Raw genomic sequence first — 26570 nt, forward strand, 5'->3', positions numbered from 1 at the left:
TTTGCAAAGATTTGACAATAAAGATTCTTGGTTTTTGAACTCGCGTCAATCTCGCCCGGTCGCGGTGGCTCCACGGTGCTGTACAGCTGACCCAGACGCGGCGGCCGCGTTTGATGGAGGCGAAATGCAAGGCGCCCGTGTATTGCGTGACGTAACGCTGGTTAAACCCCATGTGGTCGTAATTTTCGGAGCCCTCCGCTACGCCCTGTCCTGTGAAGTTACAGTTGACAGTCAGTAAATCACGCCCCGCACCGCATGCGTTGCACTACGCCAGCCAAACCACCTGCGCTATTTTGCGGGGCCTCCTACTTGCACGTCTCATTCCCATCAGCCCCCGCAAGATGGCGATGGCGATATGGTCGTACCCTTTTGAACGGGCGATCACCCAGTGGGATCTGACCAGCCAAAAAAAAAAAATAATAATAAAAAAGAAAGAAAAGGAAAAAGGAGAGTATAGATGTTAGTTCACTCCACGTCTTTGCGCCGCTCCAGCCGCACTGCTCCTCGTGCCCACCAGAACTCCAGCCGTCTCTTCGTACATTCCACGACTGCACCAAGGGATTCTACTCCGTGAAGTATCATGTGATCGCATTGTGCGCGATTGGTATGTAGTGTCACGTGATGCTGTGACGTGTGTGAATGGCAACGCCGAGAGGGGGAGCGTGGCACTTGTTAAGAGGTCAGCGCGCAGATCGCTCGTGCGGGTCTCTTAATCTGTACGGCCCAGCATGCCGAATAAACATGTTGCTTAGTCGCTCTGCCTCTGCTTCGCTCGCCGCGGCTACAACATAATTGGCGACGAGGATGGGATCCCGCTGGACTACGTAAAACGCATCGCGGCGTTCGTGATCCCGCTGGACTACGTAAAACGCATCGCGGCGTTCGTGATCCTGCTGTACTGCGTGAAACTCATCGCGGCGTGCGTGGAAGCACCGGCGTTCGTGGAGAGCGTTTGGGCGAGGCACAGGGATGGCAACGCTTGGAAGTTTCGACCAGTTCGTCGAGGACGGAGACGAGGACTTTGGGTCCTACGTGGAAAGGTTCGAGCACTTCCTGAAGGCCTCCCAGGTGAGCGACGACCTCAAGGTCTCGATGTTTATTACGGCAATAGGCAAAAGGGCTTACAAGACGCTGAAGACTTTGCTAGAGCCTAAAACGCCAGAGGACAAGACTTATGCGGAACTCGTAGAAGTGCTGGGAAGTCATTTCACCCCAAAGCCCATGGTCATCGCAGAACGATTCAAGTTTAATCGGCGGTACCAGCATCAGGGAGAGTCCATAGCAGCATATGCAGTGGAGTTGAGGCGTTTGGCAGCTTCATGCAAATTCGGGGAATTCCTCGATGAGGCTCTTCGAGACCGCTTTGTAGTGGGCCTCTGCGACAGCGCAACGCAAGCAGAGTTGCTGAAGAGAAGCAAGTTGACGTTTTCGGACGCCTGCGACGTTGCGAAAAGCATCGAGCTAGCGCGGAAGGAAAGTCGGGGAATTTCAACCGACCGGGACGCAAGGTACAGTCGACGCCGTACGTCATAAGCCAGGCGGTGGGAAACGCCAGCAGCAGCGTTCAACCGGTGCAGGACTAGCAAGGGACCGAGTGTCTGAATCGCCGGTCTGTTTTCGGTGTGGCTCAGCGCACGAAGCATCGAACTGCAAATTTCGCAAGTATCGTTGTCGTGCATGCAAGCGTTACGGACACTTGGCGAAAATGTGCAAGTTCAAGTCTAGAGACGCGGCTAATTCGGTAGCTGTGGAGGACGCGGATTGTGACCAAGTGTTGTTGTACAATGTCTATTCTTGTGCAGAACGCCCAGGGCATTATGAAATTTGTCTCAAGGTAGCCAAGAAGGATGTTAACATGCAAATAGACACGGGTGCGTCTGTTTCCATTGTGCCAGAAACGCTATACAGGAAATTGTGGCCCAGTCTACCTAAAGAGCCTTGCCACATAAAGCTGAGGACATACGGTGGGTCGCCGCTAACAGTCACAGGGAAGTTGACGGTTCCAGTCGAACATAATGGTCAGTGCAAGCAACTTCCGCTCATTGTCGTTAAAACCGACAACAATAGCGACATTGCGTTGCTAGGGCGTGACTGGCTGGAGGCTCTTAAGCTAGACTGGTCAAGTGTGCATGGCGTGTGTTTAGACAAAGTTGCGGCGCTACTTGAGAAGTACGCAAAGGTGTTCGAGCCCACTCTGGGGCTGATCAAAGGTAGTCCAGTCAGGCTGGTTTTGAAGGAGGGGAGCAACCCCGTATTTTGCAAAGCGCGACAGGTGCCATTTTCTTTGAGGGAAACCGTGTCACTTGAATTGCAGCCTCTTGTGAACAGGGGAGTGTTAGTCCCTGTACAGAAAAGCGACTGGGCGACGCCCCTAGTTGTTGTGCCTAAGGCGAACAACAAAGTCAGAGTGTGTGGGGACTTCAAGGTTACATTGAATCCGTGCCTGCGAACTGACCATTATCCACTTCCCGTGATGGAAGATTTGTTTGCAAAGTTGTCAGGATGCAAGTATTTCACAGTGCTTGATTTGTCGACAGCGTACCAACAGCTGGAACTGCATCCGGAGGCACAATCAATGGTGGTTGTCAATACACACCTGGGGCTTTTCAAGTACACGCGCTTGCCCTATGGCATCACAAGTGCACCTGCTATTTTCCAGTCTGTCATGGATGATGTGTTAAAAGGGCTTGAGCGGGTAAGCTGCTACTTGGATGATGTGCTTATCGCAGGTTCAACATTTGACGAATGTTTTCATCGAGTAGAAAGGGTGTTGGCACGTTTTCTAGAAAGAGGCATGCGATTGCAAAAGGAAAAGTGTAAATTCTTTCAGACATCTGTCTCTTACCTAGGCCACATTCTGGACGACAGGGGCGTTCGGCCATGAGATGAAAAGGTGAAAGCGATAAAAGAGGCACCAAGTCCAAAAGATGCGGCACAGTTGCGAGCTTACCTGGGCTTGATTAACTTCTATGGGAAGTTTGTACCGAACATGTCAGCTAAGCTTAAGCCTCTGTATAATGCTCTAAAAAAAGAAAAGGGATTTCAGTGGTCACAGGAAGCTGAGCAAGCGTTTCAAGAAAGTAAGAGCTGGTTGACACAAAGCAATGTGCTGACATACTACGACCAGAAAAAGCCGATAGGACTAGTGTGCGACGCTTCGGCTTACGGCGTAGGAGCCATTCTTTTTCATAAGATTGGAAGCGACGAAAGGCCAATTGCCTATGCTTCCAGAACGTTAAGTAAGGCAGAGCAGGGGTATGCTCACATCGAAAAAGAAGCCTTGGCTGTTGTTTTTGGGCTGAAAAAGTTCCACAAATATCTGTTCGGGCATCGCTTTGAGATTTACTCCGACCATCAGCCATTGGTAGGCTTGCTCGCTCATGGTAAGCCCGTACCAGTGATGACAGCAGCCCGCATGCAGCGCTGGGCTTTACTGCTTGCAGCGTACAATTATCGTTGGGTTTACCGCAAAGGTCGAGAGGTTGGAAATGCTGACGGTTTTTCAAGGTTACCACTTGCAAATCGCAATGATGTCTCGGATTATGCACATTTCTTTTCAGTTGTTGATGAAGTGCCATTGTCTGCTGTTGAAATTCAGAACTGCACTCGAACTGACAGAGTATTGTCGAAAGTGCTGTGTTATACTATGAGTGGTTGGCCGCCGCATGTTAAAGATGATGAGTTAATGCCTTATTTAATTCGTCGACATGAGCTATCTGTAGATCAGCAGTGTGTTACATGGGGAATCGAGTGATTATACCTCGTGGGTTGCGCAAACGGGTGTTGCATCTTTTGCACGAAGGACACGCCGGGATGACGCGCATGAAAATGCTCGCCCGTAGCTTTGTGTGGTGGCCTCAGCTCACGGAGGATATTGAGCAGATTGTGAAAAGCTGTGACACGTGTCAGTTAACACAAAATGCTCCGCCACGTATTCCACTGATAACTTGGGGTTGGCCAATTCGCAGATGGCAAAGAATCCATCTGGACTTTGCTTTTACCGATAACCAGTGGCTCCTAGTCCTAGTGGATGTGCATTCCAAGTGGACAGAAGTGTTCGTCATGCCATCCACCTCTACCGAGAAGACCATTGAAAAGCTGCGGAGTGTCTTTGCGTCCTACGGCCTGCCAGAAGAAGTAGTTACGGACAATGGTCCACAGTTCTGTGCCAAGAATTTCGCAGACTTTCTCTGCAGGAATGGGGTGCGGCATACCAGGACGCCACCGTACCATCCCGCATCAAATGGAAGCGCAGAGCGGTACGTACAGACCATTAAGCGGGACCTTTTGCGACAGGTTCTCGACGAGAGAAGAACAGGGATCAAGAAAACCTTGCAACATCGGGTTGACCAATTTCTGTTCACGTACCGAAACACACCAACCGCAACCACGGGGCTGACACCCGCGGAATTGTTTCTGTCATGGAAGCCGCGCACACGCCTGACCTTTCTCCAACCGAACTTGGAAAAACGTATGGACGACAGGTTCTACCAGACGAAAGAGAAGGCTAACGAGAGAGGGCGGTCATGGAGATCATTTGAGGAAGGCGACCATGTGCTCGTCCAAGGACTACGTCCTGGGGAATCGAAGTGGTTGCGAGGCGCTATAGAACAGCGGTGCAGTGCATCCACCTACAATGTTAGAATAGGGCAGGAACAGAGGTTTGTGCATGCTGACAACCTACGTCCGTGTTCGTTTCAAAGTGTGGAATCCGGGCCAACTGTGTATCCTTCTGTGCCTAGTTCAATGCCTGATTCTGTACCGGAAGAGTCGTCTACTAAGACCCCTTCCTTAGATACGTCTGAGCCACAGGATTCCTCAGCACCACAGCCTGCCCAAGCATCTACGTTGCGGGGACAGAACGCCAGTTCGCCTGCAAGGTCCACGCTGCCTGCACCACCGCTCCGGGAGCATGCGCCACCTCCGGACACGCCACCTCTTCGGCGCAGTGCTCGTTCTCGGAAGCCTCCTGATCGTTATACCCCATAGAGCTGGTGTAAAACAGTTAGGGGAAAAGGGAATGAAGTATCATGTGATCGCATTGTGCGCGATTGGTATGTAGTGTCACGTGATGCTGTGACGTGTGTGAATGGCAACACCGAGAGGGGGAGCGTGGCACTTGTTAAGAGGTCAACGCGCAGATCGCTCGTGCGGGTCTCTTAATCTGTACGGCCCAGCATGCCGAATAAACATGTTGCTTAGTCGCTCTGCCTCTGCTTCGCTCGCCGCGGCTACAACACTCCGCTCCCCTCTTCGTGTGACGCCGCAGCCCCGTTGGTGCTTCCTTCTGCCGTGTCAGCCGTGCTGCCTGCGAAGCCAAGGGCGACCGGCAGCGACGCCGTGCGAGGGGCGGGAGAAATCGCAACAGATGGCGATGGCGATATGGCGATGGCGATATGGTCGTACCCTTTTGAACGGGCGATCACCCAGTGGGATCTGACCAGCAAAAAAAAATTAAAAAAGAAAGAAAAGGAAAAAGGAGTGTATAGGTGTTAGTTCACTCCACGCCTTTGCGCCGCTCCGGCCGCACTGCTCCTCGTGCCCACCAGAACTCCAGCCGTCTCTTCGTACATTCCACGACTGCACCAAGGGATTCTACTCCGCTCCCCTTTTGTGTGAAGCCGCAGCCCCGTCGGTGCTTCCTTCTGCCGTGTCAGCCGTGCTGCCTGCGAAGCCAAGGGCGACCGGCAGCGACGCCGTGCGAGGGGCGGGAGAAATCGCAACACATCCAAGTATCATGTGCTCCAAAGTTTCCTCCTCCGCTCCGCAGAGGGCGCAGTCGAATACGCACTTGCTAGTGAACTTAGATCGCCACTGCCGCGTCCTCAAGGCTCCACACCTGGCTTCAGCCAGTAGCCCGCTCCCCACGGAGTTGTCATAAAATGGTTCTGGGCTAATCTCTGTCTTCTGCGCGCTGTACAATGCCCGGGATGACTTCTCCTTTGCCCTGCGCATCCACTCAGCTGTCTCAGCTTCCTTCACCTTCAGCTTGAGCTTCTTCCCCTGGCTCACCACCGGTACATCCCAGAGGCATACCGTTGGCAGATGGTACCTTCTCTGCAGCCTCGCTATCCACCTTGTCCACTTCGTTGCTATTGCAGCATACACCAGGTGGATTAGCGTCTGATGTGCCAGGTTACTTGCCGGGAGGCGCATCAGTCGGTCCTCATATTTTGCTTTGGCCGCCGCCTCTCTCGCTGAGAAAGAGGACCATCTGACCTCGCCTTGGACTCCCTCCACCGCTATGTGTTTGGGCACCCCTAAAGCTACCCGGCCGACTGCCCTCTGCTGTCGCTCAAGAAACTCCCGAGTGCCAGCGGAGATGCACAGAACTGCATTTGAATATGTCAGCGCTGGCACCGCCACCATTTTCCATAGGGCTCTCGTCACCTCGTAGCGGTTAAACGCCCAGAGCGACCGACGGCCCAACATACCCTTACAGCGAGCCGTTTTCCCCCGCATTTCCCTCTCGTGTTGCCCGAGGTAGTTTGCCCCTGCCGACAACCGGACGCCGAGGTATTTGGCGGAATCCACCCTCTATCTGATTTCCCTGAAGTTCCCACCTGTGCCCGCTCAGCTTGTCCCTTTCGCCCCATGCCATCACTACACACTTTGCTGGGCTGAACTTCAGTCGACGCTCGCTCATTCCCGTAGCACAAATGTCCAGTAGTCTCTGTAGCTCTTCTGGTGTCCCTGCGAGGACCGCAACATCATCGGCATACACCAGCGCTGGTATACATTGCTCGACCTTCACCCCGGCCTCTAGATGCTCAAACCGACATCCGTGCCCAGACACCTCCAGCTGCTCCGTGACCCCTGCGACGTACAACATGAACAGCAGTGGTGACAGTGGACACCCCTGCTGTAGCCCCTTCGGGCTCTTTAAGAAGCTAGTCCTCTGACCCGTCCACTCCACGCAAGCTCTGACATCGGCGTACAGATCTTGCAGTAGCTCGATGCTGGACTCCTCAAGGCCAAAACCTCGCAGGATGCTCCACAATATGGCTCGGTCCACATTATCATAAGCCTTAGCGATGTGCAGGTACGCCACGAAGAGTGGGTTTCCCGTCTGCTGTGCTATTTCTATGCACTGTGTGAGGACAAATAAATTGTCCTCAATGCGCCGTCCCTCCCGGAAACCATTTTGGAGCTCCCCAAGAGCCCAATTTCTCTCTGCCCATGCTTGCAATCGGGCCTTTGCCACCTGTGCGGCTACTCTGTACAGTACCGAGGTCACTGCTATTGGCCTGTAGTTTTCCAGGCACTCTTTGTCCTCGGTCCCCTTATACAGAGGCTTTATTCTTGTCAGTCTCCAGTCCTCCGGGATCTTTGCATCCTCCAGCACCTGTGCAACGGAGTCTTTCGACTTTGACTGTGCCTTAGGCCCCAGTGCCTTGATCAGGCTCATGGGGATGCCATCACACCCCATTGCGGTCTTGGCCTCCACCCTCTTCACTGCCCGTCCCCACCCCCGATTCGTAGGTGCTGCACGAAGGTCTGCCGCAAAGTCTTCTGCTAACTGTTTTCGGGGCTCGCTCATCTCTCTTCCTTCGAGCTCTGTGTCCACCGGCGACCCCTGCATCATGCACCACCACTTCTCCAGGATTGGGACACAGGCCGCCCTGTAACCGCCTCGCCCCCTGGGGCCGCTTTCAACGCTGCTGGGCTCTGGGTCTGCCCTGTCACCTTAACCCAGCGCCAAAAACGCTGAGGCACCTGCCGGCCCGCTGCTCTCAGCTCATCCATCATCTTGCGGTTAAAGATGTGGAGCCGCGACTGGATCAAAGCCGCTGCCTCCTGTTTCCGGGTCCTATATAAGTCCCACGCATTGGCAATGGCCTCCTTGTCCTGCCCCTTGACAGCTTGGCGGTGTATTCATCTCGCCGCTCGACGCAGGAGTATGGCCGCCGCCACCTCTGGGCTCCACCAAGCTTTCGCCCTATGATGGCCTCTGGTACGCCCCTTGCATGCCGTGAGCTGTCCCACCATCTCTCCTATCATCGCGTCATAGGAGTCTAAGAACGCCACTCGTGCCTCCAGGCACTTTGCTATCTTTCGCAGCTCGACCTCGCTAAGCCGCCCTTGTGTTGACTTCTGGGGCAGTTCCCGTCCCCGGTGCATGTGCCCAAACAGCAGGCGCAACCGATTGTGGTCGCTCCCCAAATTTCCTTCGCCCTCCTCATCAACGACCATTCGCTCTAGCTCCTCGTAGAGCCTTTCTGTCATCAGGCAGAAATCAATGCACGACTGCATGCCCCTGCACGCCCAGGTTGTACGCCCCTCGCATTTGCCCGAGCAGTTCACCATGACAAGCCACTCCCCTTCCACCAACTTTAACAGCTGCCTGCCGTTTGCGTCTGTGTGCCCGTCGAGGTCCTCGATGTGAGCATTAAAGTCCCCGACTATCACGAGTTCCGACTGCGCTCGAAGCGCTCGTATGTCCTGCGTTAGACGCTCGTACAGACCCTCGTTGTACTCTACAGCCCCGCCCGAGCGCATGTATACCACTGCCAACGCCACTGATTTACCTCCTATCGCTCCAGCTAGCCACATGTGCTCCTGGCACGACTGCCTGGTGCGACTCCACCTGCCAGGCTCCGCCCATAAACACCCTACTCCTCCCCCTTGGCGTTTCGACCCTTGGCGGTTACAGCCCTCCCACCCGTATCCATCGACTTGAGGGGGAGTCTCTACTTCCCACAGATGCATTTCTGCCACTGCGAAAACGTCAGTCTGGTGTTTTGCAAGTTCCGTGCTCAGCTCTGCCCATTTTTTCGCCCTCCGACCTCCTTGCATATTCAGGAAGGCGATAGATAGATTCGTTGGCCTTCGCTGTTTGCGGTGTTTATCTCTTCGTGTGCGGGTTCCCACTCTTGAACTACACTGTCCCTGGGGTTGACGCTTACCCACGCCTGGTTTTGGGGAGCCATTATCTTCCAGCCCATCTGAGTCCCCGCGCCTCCGGTAGTGAGTCAGTAACCCACTCCCGCCTGAAGCAGCAGTTTCGCCAGCGCCCTCACCATTTTCTGAGTGCGCTGATCGTCCGGTCGCCCCACCCTCTCGTGGTGGGGCCCCCTGGGGCTGCCTTTCGGTTTCGCTGCCCCTGCACCTTGCTGGGAACGGGCTTCTCGCTGGTTGCCGGTCCCCGACGGACGCCCTAAAAGAGCGCACGCTCGTCTGCCCAGCTTTCCTCCTAACTGCCCTGCAGGCTCTCTCGCATACAGCCGTCTGCCGGCTCCTGTCTGTGTCACCTCTCCCCTGTAACGAATGAACTCTACTCGTGGTCCCAGTTCCTGGCATACACCCTCAATCAGTCCATTCGCCGTCCTGCATTTCTCTCGGACCTGTGCTTCCATTTCCCCGCCTTCTGGAAGCGCACAGATGGCATAGAAAAGATCGGGGAATTGTACCTGCCCCTGCATCACCCATTTCTTCAGGGAGCCCACCATCTCCTCGGGCCTTGTTCCCTCCTCTACGTCCTCCAGCCCGGCATGTATGATCACTAGACATTGATCATCCTGACGTGCCTGCAGCTTCTCGTGTACCTGCTCCATAGTGTCCGCCAGTGTCGCTCTCGCCTTTGTGAAGAAAGACACTCGACTGTCCCTGTCCACAACGTTCAGGGCGCCCGTCTTTAGTCTAAACGCATTTTCGTCCCCGGCCACCAATACCTTTCGGGGCTGTATGGCCCGTTTCTCGTTGGACGCTCCTAGCTTCTGCGGGCTCTCCTGCTGCTCACTAGGCTTCCCGCTCTCCAGTGTTCCGGTTTCCCTCTCGCGCATCTTCTTTTCAGTGCCTTTCATCTGATGTTTCTTCCCGTGTACGGTTTCTCCTGATCCTCGTTGTTCGCCCTCCTGCCACACTTCCGCCTCCGTCTTGAGAGCGAGGATCGGCGAGCCCCTGCAAGGAGTCGTTCTCCCTGGCGCACTGCACTTCGGAGTGCAGTTCGCTCCCCTCGCTGACCTTATTCGTCCTTAGTCCTCCCTGCTCGGGTTGTAGCCCTCCGATGGGTCCGCTGCCATCTGTATGCCCTTCACTCCTCTCTAGCGGCCCCGTCGCCGTCCGTTCTGGCTCATACGACCGGCCCGGAATCACTTTGCCCAACTCCCCCGACACCACGTCCAGCCTGCCGAGTGCTCTAAGGGTCCCTAGCCTCTGCAACTCTTCTCCCTGTTTGCTTACTCTCTTCAGCAGTTCCTGCACCTGCTCTTCCAAACTTTCGCGTCTGCCTATCTCTTGCTCCAGTTGGCGCCGTAGGTCCTCAACCCTCGACCTTTCCTCTGTGCCCGAGCCTTTCTCCGCTCTGGCCTCCATATTCTGTATACGCAGGGTCCACTCCTCCTTTTGCTGACTCAACTTGAGTGCTAACTCTGTCTCTATAATGTTCATCCTTGCACATCGTTTGCACACGTAGTGCGATGCGGCGTTAGCTTCTTCCAAATTTTTAAAGGGAGTGTCGTGAAGCTGCAGCCACATGTCGCAGCTCGTGCATGCGACCCAGTTATCGCCATCCTCCTCGCTCTCGGCATGCTGATTCCTTCATGGCTTACCCATGCTGTGGCCCGGCTTGAAACTCCCGCGTTTCCGCTTGTCGGGACTCACTGCACTTTCACCACTTTCACCGCTTCACTACTCTTTCCCGAGATCCGTGCAGACTTCAAACGCTGCCACCAACGCTGCAGCCGCCAGGATCACAAGTTGCCCCCACGGCAGCGATGTGGTCGCATGTCTGTGCTGGCATCGTAAAATGGCGTGCAACGCTAAATTTACTGCGCTGCAAGCACTTACGCGCCTAAAACGCGGGCATCTTTAGGGGTGGTGATCCTACGAACACGCAACTCAGTGATTAACTACTGAGTTTAATAACGCATTAAGACCATTGTTTACATGCCGTTCATGCACAGAGCACGTGATAGATCGCAGTGTTGCTTGACGCCATTAATGGATTTCCGTGCCGCTCGGTTTCGTTTTCGGTGATACCGCACGCTTCGTGACGTCTTCACAGCAACACGCGAAGCTCGCTTTAATTTTTCAATGGCGGCATTTGTCTCGATCTCTCAGTCAAGATTTAAAGATGCCCGCAATTCATTCGCGGGGAGCAGCTCGGCTCTACAGAAAATTTCAACTGAAGCAATATTTTGAGATTTGCGATTTCGAGGCAACGAAGCTTGACTGACCTACTATTGCCGCTCTATTTGCTTGTCGTTACTTCTAAAATCGGTTGTAATATCGTCACGAACGCACGTGAGCGGAATAAATAGAATAGCGAATGTTGTTTGAATGCACAGTTTCATTAGCGGCACTGAAAGACAAAACCCTCGATGGAACGAAGTGCGCGATATAACGAAGTTTTTCCCCGAAACCTACTACTTCGTTATATCGAGGTTCAACAGTAGTATTTGAGTATGTCAAGTACTGGTGACGGGCAGTGCTCTGTAGAAGCAGTGGTTCTATCTTTAATGTTCAACTAACAGGATAGTATTGAGGGCCTTCTCTCAGGTGAAGAGACTGATTGGTGACGACTTGAAACAGTAAAATTGCACTGAAGCACGGTCTTGCTTCTTGTTCCACTCTGCTCATTGGTGCTTGGTTTCTGGATCTGTTTTGTGAAACCATGCATATATACTTAAACTTTGCAATTGTCTACAGTAAAAAACAATGCAGGAACCTGCAGTGAGAATTAATTTTAGCAGTTCTTTCAAAATTTGAGTGATAGATAACCCAGAGTTTGAAGTGCTGATTTTTATGCTCAGTTTGGTTATTCTTGTGGGATACTTACAGTTTTAGTTTCTGAAGTATGAACGTGTCCATGAGCCTCCTATTATTCTTCTCACACGAGTTTCTCGTTAGCAACAACCGTCATCAGTTGATGACTCTGGATACCTGGTGTGTTCGCCTCTGTTGTTGAATTACTGAAATAACTAGAGCATTGTGGCTCTGAATTGCACTTCATCTTGAAGAGAAGGTGGAAACTTAAGTCACTAGGTGAGACCGATATTACAGAGAACTTCAGTATCACAAAGTCTCACCTTTACGGTCAGCAGAGGTGCAGAATCCCTTTTACAGTCACCCGTCGTCCCTCTATGAGGTTTGAGAACACAGGTAAAAGTTAGGCCGGTCAACCCGTGAAGTACGTGATTCGGTGTGTGATTGAGGAATAAGTTCAAGAAAATCACTTTTTTTCTTTCAAACAATTCACTATTTATAGCTGGTAGTCCAAATTACACTGCATAATAATAGAACGAAAAAAAAAAAAAAAAAAGAATGCCACGGCACGATAGTGATAAAAGACGACTCACTAAATCACAAGAGGGAAAAAGCCCGACAAACCAAGCACTGCGATAAGAGAAGACTATAAAGATAACAAAGCAAGTATTCAAACTTAAGTTGGGGCAAGAGTTACACACAAAACACGACGTAAAATACTAAGCCAGATTTAAACAAAGGTTTAAACAAAGGCAAAAACAGTATTAAATTTACCGACCGTCTGTGGCAAAAAGGAATTCTCACGGCCTTCTTTTTCGATGAGACGTCATAGCTGCAGAGTTGATCAGTAGTGGTGGCCGTACAAGATGAGGAGAAAAACATCGAGTTGATCGCAGGCTTGGTTAAGAAAAATAACACTTTCCCAGAGTGAGTGGCTGCGAGAGTTGCTCGAGAGACTACATCTCTCGAAAATGCACTGCCGCGGGGGTGTTGCGATCTGCCTTTTTATACTCTCGGCTGGCTGTGCTGCGGCTCATTATCAAGGACGCGCACTGCCCGGTTGCTGCCCCTATGAGTCATGTCGAAGCATGCTCGGAGGAGTGGGGAGATCCCGTTGCTTCCGCTCTATATGTGAGGCAGCTTGTGACATTCAGCATGGTCATTAATTTGGCTTCTTCAAGAATGTTTCGTTTGTCTTCGCGATAGCTGCACCTCTATTTACCCTACCTGTCTACCTGTCTACCGAGGCAAGAAATATGAAATTTGTGCCTACGATTAAGTGACACTCAGGTTCAGGTTCAGGTTTTTTTATTTTCAGAAATATATTACACAAATTAGTATGATTTATTTGGTACAGAAGGAGGTCCCAAAGCGAAGCTGTCAGGGGGACCTCCTATAACAAAATGCTTAAAACAAATTCACAAATATGGCAGAAATTGAACATTAAATTATGTTCAAATCCATGAACAACAAGAACAACAATACATAAAAAAAAGAAAAACATGTGTGTGGTTATAATTACTTTGTTGATAAAAATGTTTTGATGTTATTAGTGAAGAGCCTATACGACTGAACTGTTTTAACAAATGAGGGTAGTGAATTTTTTTTTTTAACTAAAACATCGCTTCAAAAATAGACTACGATTTCACATGGTAAAGTTTACTATCAAAAGTCCTGCCAACCGTCCCTCTACGCACATTATTTTGCAGCCACTGACGTATGTTCCTACAGCGTAATGCATTAATCCGTGCAGATTCAGCCCTGAGAACAGAAGCAAGCTGGACCCGATGGCGTACCAGGCATACGGAAGTGGGCCGCGCAACTGTGTTGCCATGCGCTTTGCACAGCTAGTGCTGAAGCTGACCTTGGCTAAACTGCTCTTGCGATATCGGCTGACCCTGGATGCTGACAGGCACCAGGTATGATTGATTTTATCTGTAAACACATTGTCAGCTGTGCAGTATACTGATGTGGTACGCACACAAAATTTTTAATGAGTTCAGCGAATAGAAGTATCGTTGTCTTGTCGAAAAAGACAAGTGGACTATATCCTTATTCAGTTCATTTGTTTCTTGTTAATTTGGGGGTTGACAAAATGAATGTAGCAAGAATTTAATATACGAGGTCGTATTGCAAGGAAACTCATGAAAAATATGCTCACATGCGTACCATATTTACTAGCATAATTAACCTGCCCATATCACGAACACACCTCTTAATCCTTTGACCGTCGAATATTAAAAAAAAAATTCATCTCTAGTGTCGAATATTTTTACACGCCGTGCGCTCAGCGTAGTACCCGAACGGCAAAAGCACTGCGGGATGGAATGTGGCCCCAGTACCCATACGGCAAAAACGGTCAAAAAGCTAATGTGGCTTTAAAGAAACAACCTTTTTTTCTTTGCATAGTAAATTTATTCTTTTCTCTTAGTCTGCAGTCTGCTGATAACAACAGTGAATACTAAGCTAGCAGCCTGCTCATTGTGAATGCTAAAACAGCTGCTTCACTTCTCGAATGTCGAGTTTCCTACCACACGTGATAAGCAACTAATTATAGTGTTACATGTGGATACTGATAACTAGTAAATAGTGAAAGCTCGTTAATTCGACCCCCGTTAATTCGGCAAATCGGTTAATTCGACGTGCACGCGAGGTCCCTTCAATTATACATAGGAGTTTATGGAGCAAAACTCTCGTTAATTCGACGAAATTTTGCCGTGCGTCGGTTAATTCGACGTAGCTCCATAGCCCCATAGCCCGCCATTTCGCATTTCACTGCGGAAGGGGTAAAAAAAAAAAAACACAGCCAAGGGCGGCGCTAGTGTGAAGCTGAAAAAAAAAAAAGGGCAGCGTACGCCATCCGCACTGTCATCGCCATCAGCAGAATGACGCGACCCTACCTTTGCGCAGTGAAGTCATCGAGCTTCGCCTCAGCCACGTGCTTTTTGCATCTACGGTCACGCTTCGCCTACGTGTTTACTGTGCTGCGTGTGTGTATAGAGTGCTGTGCCTGCGCATCTTGACACTGAGTGCTGCTGCGTTGGCGACACCAGCAAAGCGGCCGAAGTATGAAGCGAAGGACCTGGCCAGAAAAGTGCAAATATTGAAGGCGATCAAAGACGGCGTTTCACGCCAAGACGTGATGAACAAGTATGGAGTGAAGAGGACAACCTCGGCCACGTATGTCAAAAATGAAAAGAGCATCTTGGAGGGGTTCGACAGTGAAAGCTTCAATGCTAAAAGGAAAAGACTGTGGACGGCGACCCACCCGGAGCTCGAAGAAGCCATACTGCGTTGGATCACAAACGCACGAGAGGCCTATCTCCCTGTCAGTGGGCCACTAATTTGTGCACAGGCTGAAAGATTCGCCGCAAGAATGAATGTGGAAGATTTTAAAGCCTCCGAAGGTTGGCTCGCTCGTTTCAAAAGCCGGCACAATCTCACATTCAAAAATGTGTGCGGCGAAAGATCTGCCACGAGCGAAGAAGCAATCGAGGTGTGGCGGACCAACGACCTGCTTGAACATCTGGCTGCATATGATGCGAGAAACATATTCAACGCCGACGAAACAGCACTGTTTTTTAAAGCTCTCCCGGACAAGACGATAACTTTCAAAGGTGACCCGTGCACAGCAGGAAAATGCAGCAAGGAAAGAGTAACTATTCTACTTGCCGCCAACATGACGGGAACAGAGCGGTTGCCGCTCTTAGTGATTGGAAAGGCGCAGAAGCCTAGATGCTTTAAAAACGCAAGGAACCTTCCTGTTAATTATCACGCTAACAGGAAGGCTTGGATGACACCCAGCATTTTTCAGACGTGGCTGCATCAGCTTGACTGGCGTTTTGGAATGGAGAAGCACAAGGTCCTCATGGTTGTAGATAATTGCAGTGCTCACTGCAAGGTGTCAGGCCTTGAATGGATCAAGCTGGTGTTTCTCTCACCTAATACAACCTCAGCCCTACAACCCATAGATCAGGGAATAATTCAGTTCGTGAAATGCAAATACAGAAAGCACGTCTTGCAGCGCATGCTTCTGTGTATGGAAGCGGGGAAGAAATATGAGCTTACGCTCCTCAGCGCTATAAACATTCTGGCTCACAAATGGACCAAGACGCCTCCAGAAGTGATCACTAACTGCTTCAGGCATAGCTGTTTTGTATCACTGGACTGCCGTGCAGAGACACTGCCATGTGAGACGGCTGACGCAAACGCAGAGGACGATAGCTGTTTTGACAATGTCTTGCCTTCTTCTGTGCGGCTTGCTGATTACATCACCATCGATGATGGCGTCGCAGTCGCCAGACAGCTGACTGAGAACGACATAATTCAGGAAGTTAAAAATACCGGCAACGACGATTCATCAGAAGATGACTGTGAACAGCTGCCCTCGGCGTCGACGCGCACGGTTATAGAAGCCACAGAAGCGCTGTCCGTTCTGGAAGAATTCTGCGAACAGATTACCGATGGGGCGCATGCCATGGACCATCTGGCAGCGATTAGCGCTATTGTCGCCGGTCAAATTCGCCCGAAAAAACAGATGGTGATAACTAACTTCTTTACCAAATAAAGGTATCTCATCCAGGGGCTCATTTCATTTTTTTTTTTATTCGATAATTCGACAGTCAGATAATTCGACAATTTTTCACGGTCCCGTCGATGTCGAATTAACAAGCTTTTACTGTATTTCACTTGTTTACAGAGGGCTTCCCTAAGTAGCTTCTTACAATAAAAATTGTAGCAACTTGCTACTGACTAGCTTTGTATTGATTGCCATGATTTACGTTGGAGAGTACTCTAGTTGTGCTCTCTTTTAGATAGAATTATGAGTTGCTAAGCAAGTTATACATGTGGATTTAAAGATCCTTGTCTATACTCTTGAGCACGGAAATCGCGTTCAGGAGTGCATTATTATTTTTTTTAAAAGGTGACTCGTATTGCGTTTAATATTTAATTCACCACTCCAATTTTTGTTCCTTTTACCACTTAAAACTTTTATGAATATTTTACCCTGCATAACGAATGCAACATGCAAGTTTTCAGTGCTATTTAAGGTAAAAAGTATGTTCATTATTTAGTACGAAGAGAATGCGAGTCATAGTGGTTGCAGCACTTGCCAGAGCCACCTGGACACTTGCTCATGAAATAATTTTCATTATTTTCACCTGCCGGATTGAGGTGTAGTAGTAATAGCTTCACAGCCTGCTCCCCCCCCCCCCCCCGATTTCCTCATTCCATACAAGTGTGTCCACTTCAAGGCTTTCTGTGTGATGTAACCAAAGAGAAGATCCTAGATTATGCCTATCCACTGCTTCCTATGGCTAGCATTTCCAGTCCTGAGAAGGTGAATCAAAACCTCTCTATTACTGCATACTTAGAGGCAATGTTAATGCCATTTACCGCAGAGGAAGTCCTCGATGCAGTTCTTGTAAAAGCATTTTTTTTTCTTAATATGCTGTGCATTTGCAGCTGTGCGGTGTAATAGTGCATGTACCCCAGAACTGAAATGATATGTTCCCCACAGATGATTAGAATATTGTTAGTTCCAGAAAAGCAAGGCATCCAGGTTTACCAGATTGAATGAAAGCCACGTATGTACTGATGTTTAGCTAAAACAGTTCATTTTACAAACCTGGCCAGCTTTGAATGCATATTGCAGCAAAATTCGTTTCTCCTGCCCTGAGGGGTTAGGGCTACGGAAATATGCTGCTGCGAGGGATGTATTGAAAAGTGCAGCAGGCACTGATACAAGGCTGAAGTACAGTGCTAGAACACAGCTGTAGCAGCTGGGGTGAACGTTGCTGTCTTAGCCACCATTTCGCTGTCAAAATTGAAGTCTCAACAACTTGTAATTAGAAATTTGTTGCAAGGTATTCAATTGAGTTTTCCATGTGGAAGCTCATGCATCCTAATGTGCTACCAAAAATTTCCCTTCTGTACACATTTAGCGTCCGCTTGCATGAGACATGGTTAATGAAAGTTGGCCATTATGAATGACATGCTGAAATGCGCTTAACGCACGATCACATTTTTTTACTTGTACCAGGATATTTATAGCAGCAGCGGAAAGTATTTATGCCGTGCACATTGTTTACCTTTATGTGGTTCCCTCAAACATTACATTGGGTAGCGAAGTACTGGAAGTAGTAGGCGAATATGTCTACTTAGGACAGGTAGTAACCGCAGATCCGGACCATGAAAAGGAAATAACAAGAAGAATAAGATTGGGATGGAGCGCATTTGGCAAGTACTCTCAGATTATGACTAGCAGCTTACCAGTATCTCTCAAGAGGAAAGTATACAACAGTTGCGTCTTACCTGTACTCACCTATGAGGCTGAAACGTGGAGGCTAACCAAGAGAGTTCTACTTAAGTTGAGGACAACCCAGAGGGCTATGGAACGAAAAATGGTAGGGGTAACATTAGGAGATATAAAGCGTGCAGAGTGGGTCAGAGAAATAACTCAAGTTACCGACATTCTAGTGGAAATTAAGAAGAAGAAATGGGCATGGGCAGGACATGTAGTGCAAAGAGAGGATAACCGATGGTCGCTTAGGGTAACAAACTAGATTCCAAGGGAAAGAAAGCGTAGCAGGGGGCGGCAGAAAGTTAGTTGGGCGGATGAGGTTAAGAAGTTCGCAGGGGTAAAGTGGATGCAGCTAGCACAGAACCGGGTTAAGTGGAGAAATGTGGGAGAGGCCTTCGCCCTGCAGTGGGTATAGTCAGGCTGATGATGATGATGATGATGGTTCCCTCAAACATGCCACAGCTATGATTGTGCGGTACTTTAATGACTGAAGTGCTCATTGCTTTAAAACCAGGGCGAACTGAAGATAGGCTCATCGTTCACACTGGCGTATCCATCCGAGGGTGTCTGGCTGAACCTGCAAGAACTGCATTGACTGTCCTGAAGGTGAGTAGAAAAAGAAAAATGTTTAACTTAATTTGGGATGTAAGGCAGAGATAGGCAGGCCAAAATTGAGTAAAATAAGGGACGGTGAGAAGATGTGCTAACATTATTTTCTTGCTAAACCCTTGTATGTAGCAAGAAAATAATGTTGTTACAGATGGGATGGATTTATTCGCAGGTGATGGGGGATGAACTCAAGGCAGAGCAGGTAGCCAGGCCAACTTTCTTCACACTTTGTCAGCCTCCTCTTCTAACTACAATTACTTCCACTTTGTTCACACCAGTCGCTGCGCAGCGCATGACAATTTAGCCCCTTGCAGATGAAGCTCGTCCTCGAGCAAGTCAGGTTGGACGACAGACACAGCGCTTAAGATGGGCCACATGGGCTTGTGTGGTACGAGAACGGCGATTGGGAGCAGTAACTTTGGTGATCACATAGTTGACTTTGCTTAACGTAGTGGCCATGATGAAGAGGCCAGTTTACTTAAACAAGAACTTGTGGTACAATTCCTCTCTTTCGTAAAGTTGTCCAAAGCCACACAAAATTTCCAGGCGCATATGTGGCCTCAATGTGGCGTTTGTCATAGCATTCTTGGGAGTGGAGCTGTGAGGACAATGTGCGGAGGGAGGCCTGGCGAGGAGCTTCCTCAGCACGACATACCATCTGATAGAAGGGTTGTCGTGAGGCAAGAAGGAGAACGTGGTATCTAAAAACGTGCGGGGCATCCTGAAATAGAGCAGATAGAACGGGGAATACCCGGTGATTTCATGCTTCGTAGTGTTATATGCGTATGTCACGATGGCAACACGGTTTCCCAGTTCCGGTGGTCTGATGCGACATACATGGACAGCATGTTGGTGAGGGTGCGGTTTGTGCGCTCACTCAGACCATTGGTTTGTGTATGGTAAGGTGTGGAGTGGTGGTAGTTGGAGCCGCACAACCGAAGTAATTCTTCTACGATGTCAGCAGTTAACTGTCGTCTGCAGTCGCTGGTGATGACGCGGGGAGCAGCATGACGGAGAACAATCGAGTGCAGCATAAACGACAATACGTTATTTGCCTTGGTGGATACAAGCGCTGCAATCTCCACATATCTTGTCAAATAATCCACGCAGAAGGACACCCAGCGGTGTCCTTCTGCAGACTTGGGAAATGGGCCGAGCAAGTCGGTGCCAACTTTTTCAAAAAGCGGTGGCAACTTTTTCAAACATGCTCCTGTGTTGGCCGCAGCAACAAAAGATTGCAACGTCAGGTCATTTTGTTGCTTTTGACAGGTCTCTGTGCTTGGAAATGGCATGGAGAGTGAGGCCAAACATCCCTCAAGGTCTGTCTCTTCAGTCGTTATTGGCAACGGATGGCGCGACAAGCATTCAGCATCACTGTGGCGACAACCACTTTTGTATGTGACAGAAAGGTCATATTCCTGAAGGCATAATGCCCAACGTGCCAGACGACCAGATGGATCGCATAGACCTATGAGCCAGCATAAGGAATGATGATCGGTCACGATCGTAAACGAATGTCCATATAGGTATGGGCAAAATTTCTGGACTGCAAAGACAACAGCTAGGCATTCTAGTTCAGTTACGATGTAATTGCCCCCTGACTTCGTTAAGGTGCGACTAGCATACGCAATTACATGCTCGGCACCGCCATTAATCTGTATGAGCACCGCCAGGGACCGACGCCACTATCGTCAGTGTGCAAGGGCCGTTAGCGGATGTGCAAGGTGCACAAAGCCAGGGTTAAAGCGGCAGAAATACGACGACAGTCCAAGAAAACTCCGACGACTTTTGATTGTATGTGGCTTCTCAAAGTCTCTAACTGCAGCCAGCTTCTGCGTATCAGGTCGAATGCTGTCCTTGTCCACGAGGAAGCCAAGGACAAGAGTTTGTCGTTCTTCAAAGTGGTTTTTTTTAGAATTTAAGATGAGCCCAGATTTGCTGATACAGTCAAGGATGATTCCAATGCGTTCATTGTGCTCTTCAAATGTTTTTCCAAATATAATAACATCATCCAAATAGCACGTACAAATATCCCATTTGAGGCCACGAAGAACCATATCCATGAACTGCTCGAATGTCACAGGGACATTACACAAGCCGGACGGTATTACTTTAAATTCGAGCAAGCCGTTGGGAGTCATGCAGCAGTCTTCTCTGTCGCAAGGGGGCATCGGTATTTGCCTATACCCGTAGCGGAGATCAACGGACGAGAAGCACGACGCCGAGCGCAGACAGTCGACAGCATCGACAATGTGTAGCAGTTGGTACACGTCCTTTTTCGGGACCGAATTCAAGCGGCGGTAATCGATGTAGAATCGCCATGAATTGTCCTTCTTTCTCCCAAGTATTACGGGCGTGACCCAAGGACTGAAAGACTCCCGAATCACTCCATTCTGCAGCATCTCTTGGACTTGATCGTGAATTATTTTGCGCTCGGCGGAAGAGACTCATATGGTTTCTGCCTGATGGAATTGGCATTGCCCATGTTAATTAGATATTGCATGCAAGAGTCTGGCACAGAGAAGGAAGAGATGATCCTGTGCTGGCAGAATGTCCTCCAATGTATGTCGATTAGTAGAGGATAACGAGTTGCTGATCATCGCTCGCAACTCATCAGAATAGTCTAGCGTTTTGGGTGAAGTTAGGGGCAATCAGAAATGGCCGGTATAGTTTCGGTAACATAGTGTTCAAATCTTGCAAGTTTAGAGCCATTCAGCAAACGCACAGGCTTGCGGATAGGGTCAGGGCTCACATGTGCGTGCAACCGACTTCTGCGTCCCCAACAGTACGAGGGACCAACACATTTTTCTTCAACACATTGCAGGTGTCCGGTTCAATTACAAGTTAACAGTGCCCCTGACAAATTCCGGAAGTATGCGGGGGGACAAAAGTGGCTGTCTGAGCTGGCAAGACCACATCTTGTGTGAGAAAAAGCAAATTCTTGCAACTCGAGGACGAAACAGCATGTGTCGCCGCACAGAAATTTCGCTTCTAAATGAAAGTGTCATCGCAGACACAGCGGTACCAGTGTCCACTAAAGCAATTGTATTTACATTGTTCACACGCACACACACTTTGTTAAGCATAACAATAGGAAGAGGTATGAGCGAAGTTGACTGGCCGGAGACCCTACCTCCATCGGTCGCACCAGCTTGTCTCCCCATGAGTGGTGGACTGCAGTGGCGATGGTGAACATCACGGCTGGATAGTAGGCGGAGTCATGCTGCGCTCGGAGGCAGGAGAATCAGCGCGGTACGGGAGAAAGAGGGTTGGCGAAGAGAAGCAGGCAGCTGCCATGGTGCATCATCTTGAAATCGAGATGGACGTCATGCTGAAGTTCACGTAGATCGACGACGCTGGCAATATTGGGAGATGTGTCCGCTGCAGCTGCACCTGTAACAGACTGGCACCTCTTGGGTACCGTAGACGTAAGAGGGATGACTCCGCGTCGAATGAGAATACCTGGTGGGCGTGTGTTGAGGTGTTGAGGTGGTTCAGATGGAAACTATTCATTATACTGATCTGGTTGATGTTGGTGTTCGTAAAATTCGGAAAGAAGGGGCCGATCATGTCCGCCCTGGCCGGTGCGTTGCTTGTTGTTGGTACATTCAGCCTAGGGAGTAAGCTGGACTATCCATGGTTCAAGCAGTGAAAATGCGTGGTGCGCTTCATCGCGGACGGCACCTTGTAGCTGAGAGGTTAACTCCTCACGCACGATCCGCCGAACCATTGAGGCGATGTCTTCAGAAGCAGGAAGGTTGATTCTGTCGGCACTTGTGACTTTAGATAGCCGACCAAATTTTGTGGAAATTCGCCGCAACTTGAGTGCCTCAAACGCACGACACTGCTGCATCACGTCAGCTGTAGAGGCAAGGTTAACCTTGTCTTTCGTGATGAGAAAGATGTACACGTGTTTTGTGATTTTTTGAAGAGGTGACCCACCTTGTCCTCTTCAGACATGTTTCTGTTGACAAGCCGACAAAGTCTGAGCACTTCCTCGATGTACATAGTGCATGTCTCACCTGAAACCTGAGCTCTTTGGGCAAGGGTCTGTTCGGCTCTCTTCTTCTTGGCCGAACTGTCGCCGAAGCACTTGGTGATTTCGTCCACAAACCGGGTCCAAGTGATAAGTGTGTCCGTGATTTTCAAACCACAGAACAGTGGTCCCCGGGAGAAACAAGACATTACGAAACTAAGCAGTCAGATCCCAACGGTTGTAATTGTTGATGGGTCAGCCAGTCTTCCAACATTGTCAACAGATTCCCCTGTAAAATTGTGAGGTTCCCAATGAGGTGGCCAAGACCTGGGTTGTTTGGAAGTTGTGTCTGAGCCTCCTGAGTTGCCATAACAATGGTGTTCCAGCTGAAGAGATGGCAGAGCAGCTAAGTGGTGGCTGAGACTAATGACCAGCAGATCCAGGGTTACGTAGCCAGCCAATCTCCACCAGATATTGTGATGGATGGGATGGATTTATTCACAGATGATGGGGGATGAACTCGAGGCAGAACAGGTAGCCAGGCCAACGTTCTTCGCACTTCGTCAGCCTCCTCTTCTAACTACAGTCACTTTCAGTTCGTTCACACCAGCCACTGCGCAGCGCGTAACAATATGTAATGTGAAGAGAGGATAGTCGATGGTTGCTGTGGGTAACAGATTGGATTCCAAGGGAAGAAAAGGCTAACGAAAAGGGTTTTACTTAATTTGAGAACAACACAGAGAGCTATGCAGTGGAAAATGGCAGGTGTAACGTTAAGAAAAGAGGAGCATGCAGTGTGAGTTAGAGAGGTAACTCTAGTTACTGATATCTTAGGCGCATTCAAGAAGTGGAAATGGGCATGGGCAGGCCATGTAGTGCGAAGAGACGATACCGATGGTCACTTGGGGTAACAAATTGGATACCAAGGAAAGGAAAGCATAGCAGGGGGCAGCAGAAAGTTAGGTTCGCAGATGAGGTTAATCCTGCAGTAGTTATTATCCATCTGATGATGGTATGATGATGAAAATGATGACATCCTGTATACAAGTAATGTTAAATGTGCAAATAGAGTACACATACAAACCTACTGTTAGGGTGGCTAGAATGGGCAGGTGTGAAAACCGGTTCCTGAAAGCTGGCCCTAAAACGCATTAGTGCCGCGCGGCGGCGCTGCTGGCGGAGGCGCCGTTGCTCCTCACGGTGGCTGCACTGCTCCTGCTTGCCCGAATGATTTGATCACATTGATATTTTTCCGCTGGAGCACTAGATGCAGAAGAATATTGTTTTTTCATGTAGTAAATACCGTTAAATCTTGATATAACGAATCCTGCGGGACCGCAAAAAATTATTCGTTATTTTGAAATATAGTCGTAATGAAAAATCTGCGATTATAAGCCAGTGGTCAAACCTAGGTAGGCAAATGATGTACCTTGGCAGTGGGCACCAGTGTGGACAAACAAAACCTGAAATTAAAATGTTGCAGTAACTCCAAAGCTGATTTATTTGAAGAAATCAATTATTTTCTTCCGCCGCGTGCAGCAAACACGACCGTGCACTACATTACACCACTACAGCACATACATCTTCCACTTTGCGGAACACCTCGCCGTATGCGTGATTGCACTGAGTGATGAAAGTACGAACTTTGTCCATGTGCAAAAAAAAAAAAAAAAAAAACATGAGTTCGATATGACCTCATCTTCAATGCTCCCTGATGTCTGAAAATCTCATCTCGGTCTTTCAAAATGATTGCGGCGGTCGATGGGGCAATGCTACCTGTCTGTAGAGGTCGAATCGCTTTTTCCCTGCTTCAATTTCTTGTAGTGAAAGCGGCTGCGTTCATATCTTCTTGGCACTTAGCTGGCTAATATCATTGCTCTCGCACAAACTTTGCAATAAGATAATCCGGGCCATAAAAAAAAACTTCCAGCCCACACAAGAAAAAAACGCAGGCGACTGGGCCTGCTGGTTACTGCGTAATAAACTATAGCTTCGTGGTAGCGCTCGGAGCTAGTACTAGATGTGCTGATGATGATAGCTACAGCCCATGGACCATACACACAGAAACAGCGGTTTCTGTTTCACGCGAGAGTTGCAAGCTGCGGCGCTGTTAATTTTAGCCGAATTTGTAATAAAGATGTTCCAAAATTATAGAAGGAGAAATAAAATGCATTCATTATTCTGAAATATACGCTATTTTGAAATTCATAATTCTGAAAGTTTTATATTGAAAATATAGCAAATCTGCCGGGGATTCTTAAAAAATCGTTAATGTGGTGTTCGTAGTAACGAGATTTCACTGTATTGTCACATAGTGGTGACAAGGCCGTAGACACCAAAAGAAGATGCAGACTTAGTTGTACTGAAACAACTCTTTGGTATGGGCTGACTTGCACCCGCAAAAAAACTAAGCAACTTGGCGGCGGTGATAGCAACAAACGTGCTCGTCGATCGTCGAACAAAGAATGCTTGTCGCAAATGTCAACGTTCAATTTAAAGGCGGCTCAGAACCATTTAGATAATGTCCAAACTATTACTAGCACAACCTGGAACATTGTAAAAACATATGCGAGTGGCCGTAATCTTCGAGACAGATTTCGGCACATCTTGTGCAAAAACAGACTGATAAAGGTGCGGCTCGCGACATCAAGCATTAACAAACAAAGAATACAAAATCGATATACATGCCAGAATCACAGTGATAAGGCCGCATGCCGGCGGCTGCTAAAAAACAACAAATACAGTTTTGAAGGTTTCGCGGCAATATGGGTATTTGTTAAGTGATATTGTCACGAAGACAGGAATTTATGGGAAACGGCAACATGGGCAGAGACACAGTCAAGGCAGAAGTTCAGGGGAACACTAACACAGAGACACAGGCTCAAGAGTCTGCAGTCTTAGCCAGTTGAAGTGCGCGAGGGTCTCTAACTTCTTCGTCTTTCAAGCGCTACCTCAAACCGCCAGGTGGTATTATTCCTCCCCTCGAAAAAAAAAAAACGCAAGCCCACAGAAAAAACTGATCCGGATGGTAAATAGAGCTTTCAGCGGGTGAAATACGGCTTGATGCGAAGCACATGCACTAGGTCAGACGACCACTGACGACTAGAACTCGGTACAGTTACGTCTGGAATAACCTTGTACGTAACTTCTGAGAGGCGACGCAACGCTCTGTAGGGTCCAAAGTAACGATTGAGAAATCTTTCTGACAGGCCTGGGCGCCGGACGGGTGTCCACACCCAGACTTCGTCACCAGGCTGGAACACGATGTAGCGATGTCGGTTGTTATATCGGCATGCATCTGTTGCTTTGCTGTTTTGTAATGTGATTACGGGTGAGTTGGCGAGCTTCCTCACACTAGTTGGTGAATTCTTCTGCTTCAGCGGTAAGCAGCTGGTTGTCAGCCGCACACGGCAGCATGGCGTCGAGCATGGTCTGTACATCGCGTCCATATACTAGGCGAAACGGAGTGAATCGAGTTGTTTCTGGATGGCCGTGTTATATGCAAATGTGTCATAAGGCAATATCTCGTCCCATGTTTTATGCTGCACATCTACGTACATGGCGAGCATGTCCGCTATTGTTTTGTTTAGTCTCTCCGTAAGGCCATTAGACTGAGGATGGTAGGCAGTAGTCTTTCGGTGATGTGTCTGGCTTAGTTGGAAAACTTCTTCAAGGAGACGCGCTGTAAATGCCTTGCCACGATCAATGATGACGTATGAAGGGGCACCACGGCGGAGGACAATCTGCGTCATGAAAAATTGTGCCACTTCAGAGGATATTGCACGTGGCACCGCCATAGTTTCCGCGTAATGTGTCAGATGATCTGTAGCCATGATAATCCACTTATTGCCAGCTGACGATTGAGGAAAAGGGCCGAGAAAGTCCATATCAATTTGGTCGAATGGTACTAGTGATGGGGGAATAGGCTGCAGGAAACCCGCTGGCTTCAGTGGCGGTGTTTTGCATCGCTGGCAC

General features: G+C 49.1%; 1 protein-coding gene across 1 annotated transcript in view; it reads left to right on the forward strand.

Moving 5' to 3' along the window:
• The window catches only part of LOC146188185 (cytochrome P450 3A11-like), a 123997-nt gene that overhangs the window by 85207 nt on the left and 12220 nt on the right, over positions 1-26570 (forward strand). Inside the window, exons 13-14 of the mRNA XM_084603666.1 lie at positions 13460-13625; positions 18525-18616. Coding sequence (XP_084459792.1) covers positions 13460-13625; positions 18525-18605 — 247 coding nt within the window. The 3' untranslated portion in view covers positions 18606-18616. The remainder of the gene's footprint in view (positions 1-13459; positions 13626-18524; positions 18617-26570) is intronic.

The sequence above is a fragment of the Amblyomma maculatum genome, chromosome 5, assembly GCF_055883805.1.
Source record: "Amblyomma maculatum isolate TAMU_Amacu chromosome 5, ASM5588380v1, whole genome shotgun sequence".
NCBI lineage: Eukaryota > Metazoa > Arthropoda > Arachnida > Ixodida > Ixodidae > Amblyomma > Amblyomma maculatum.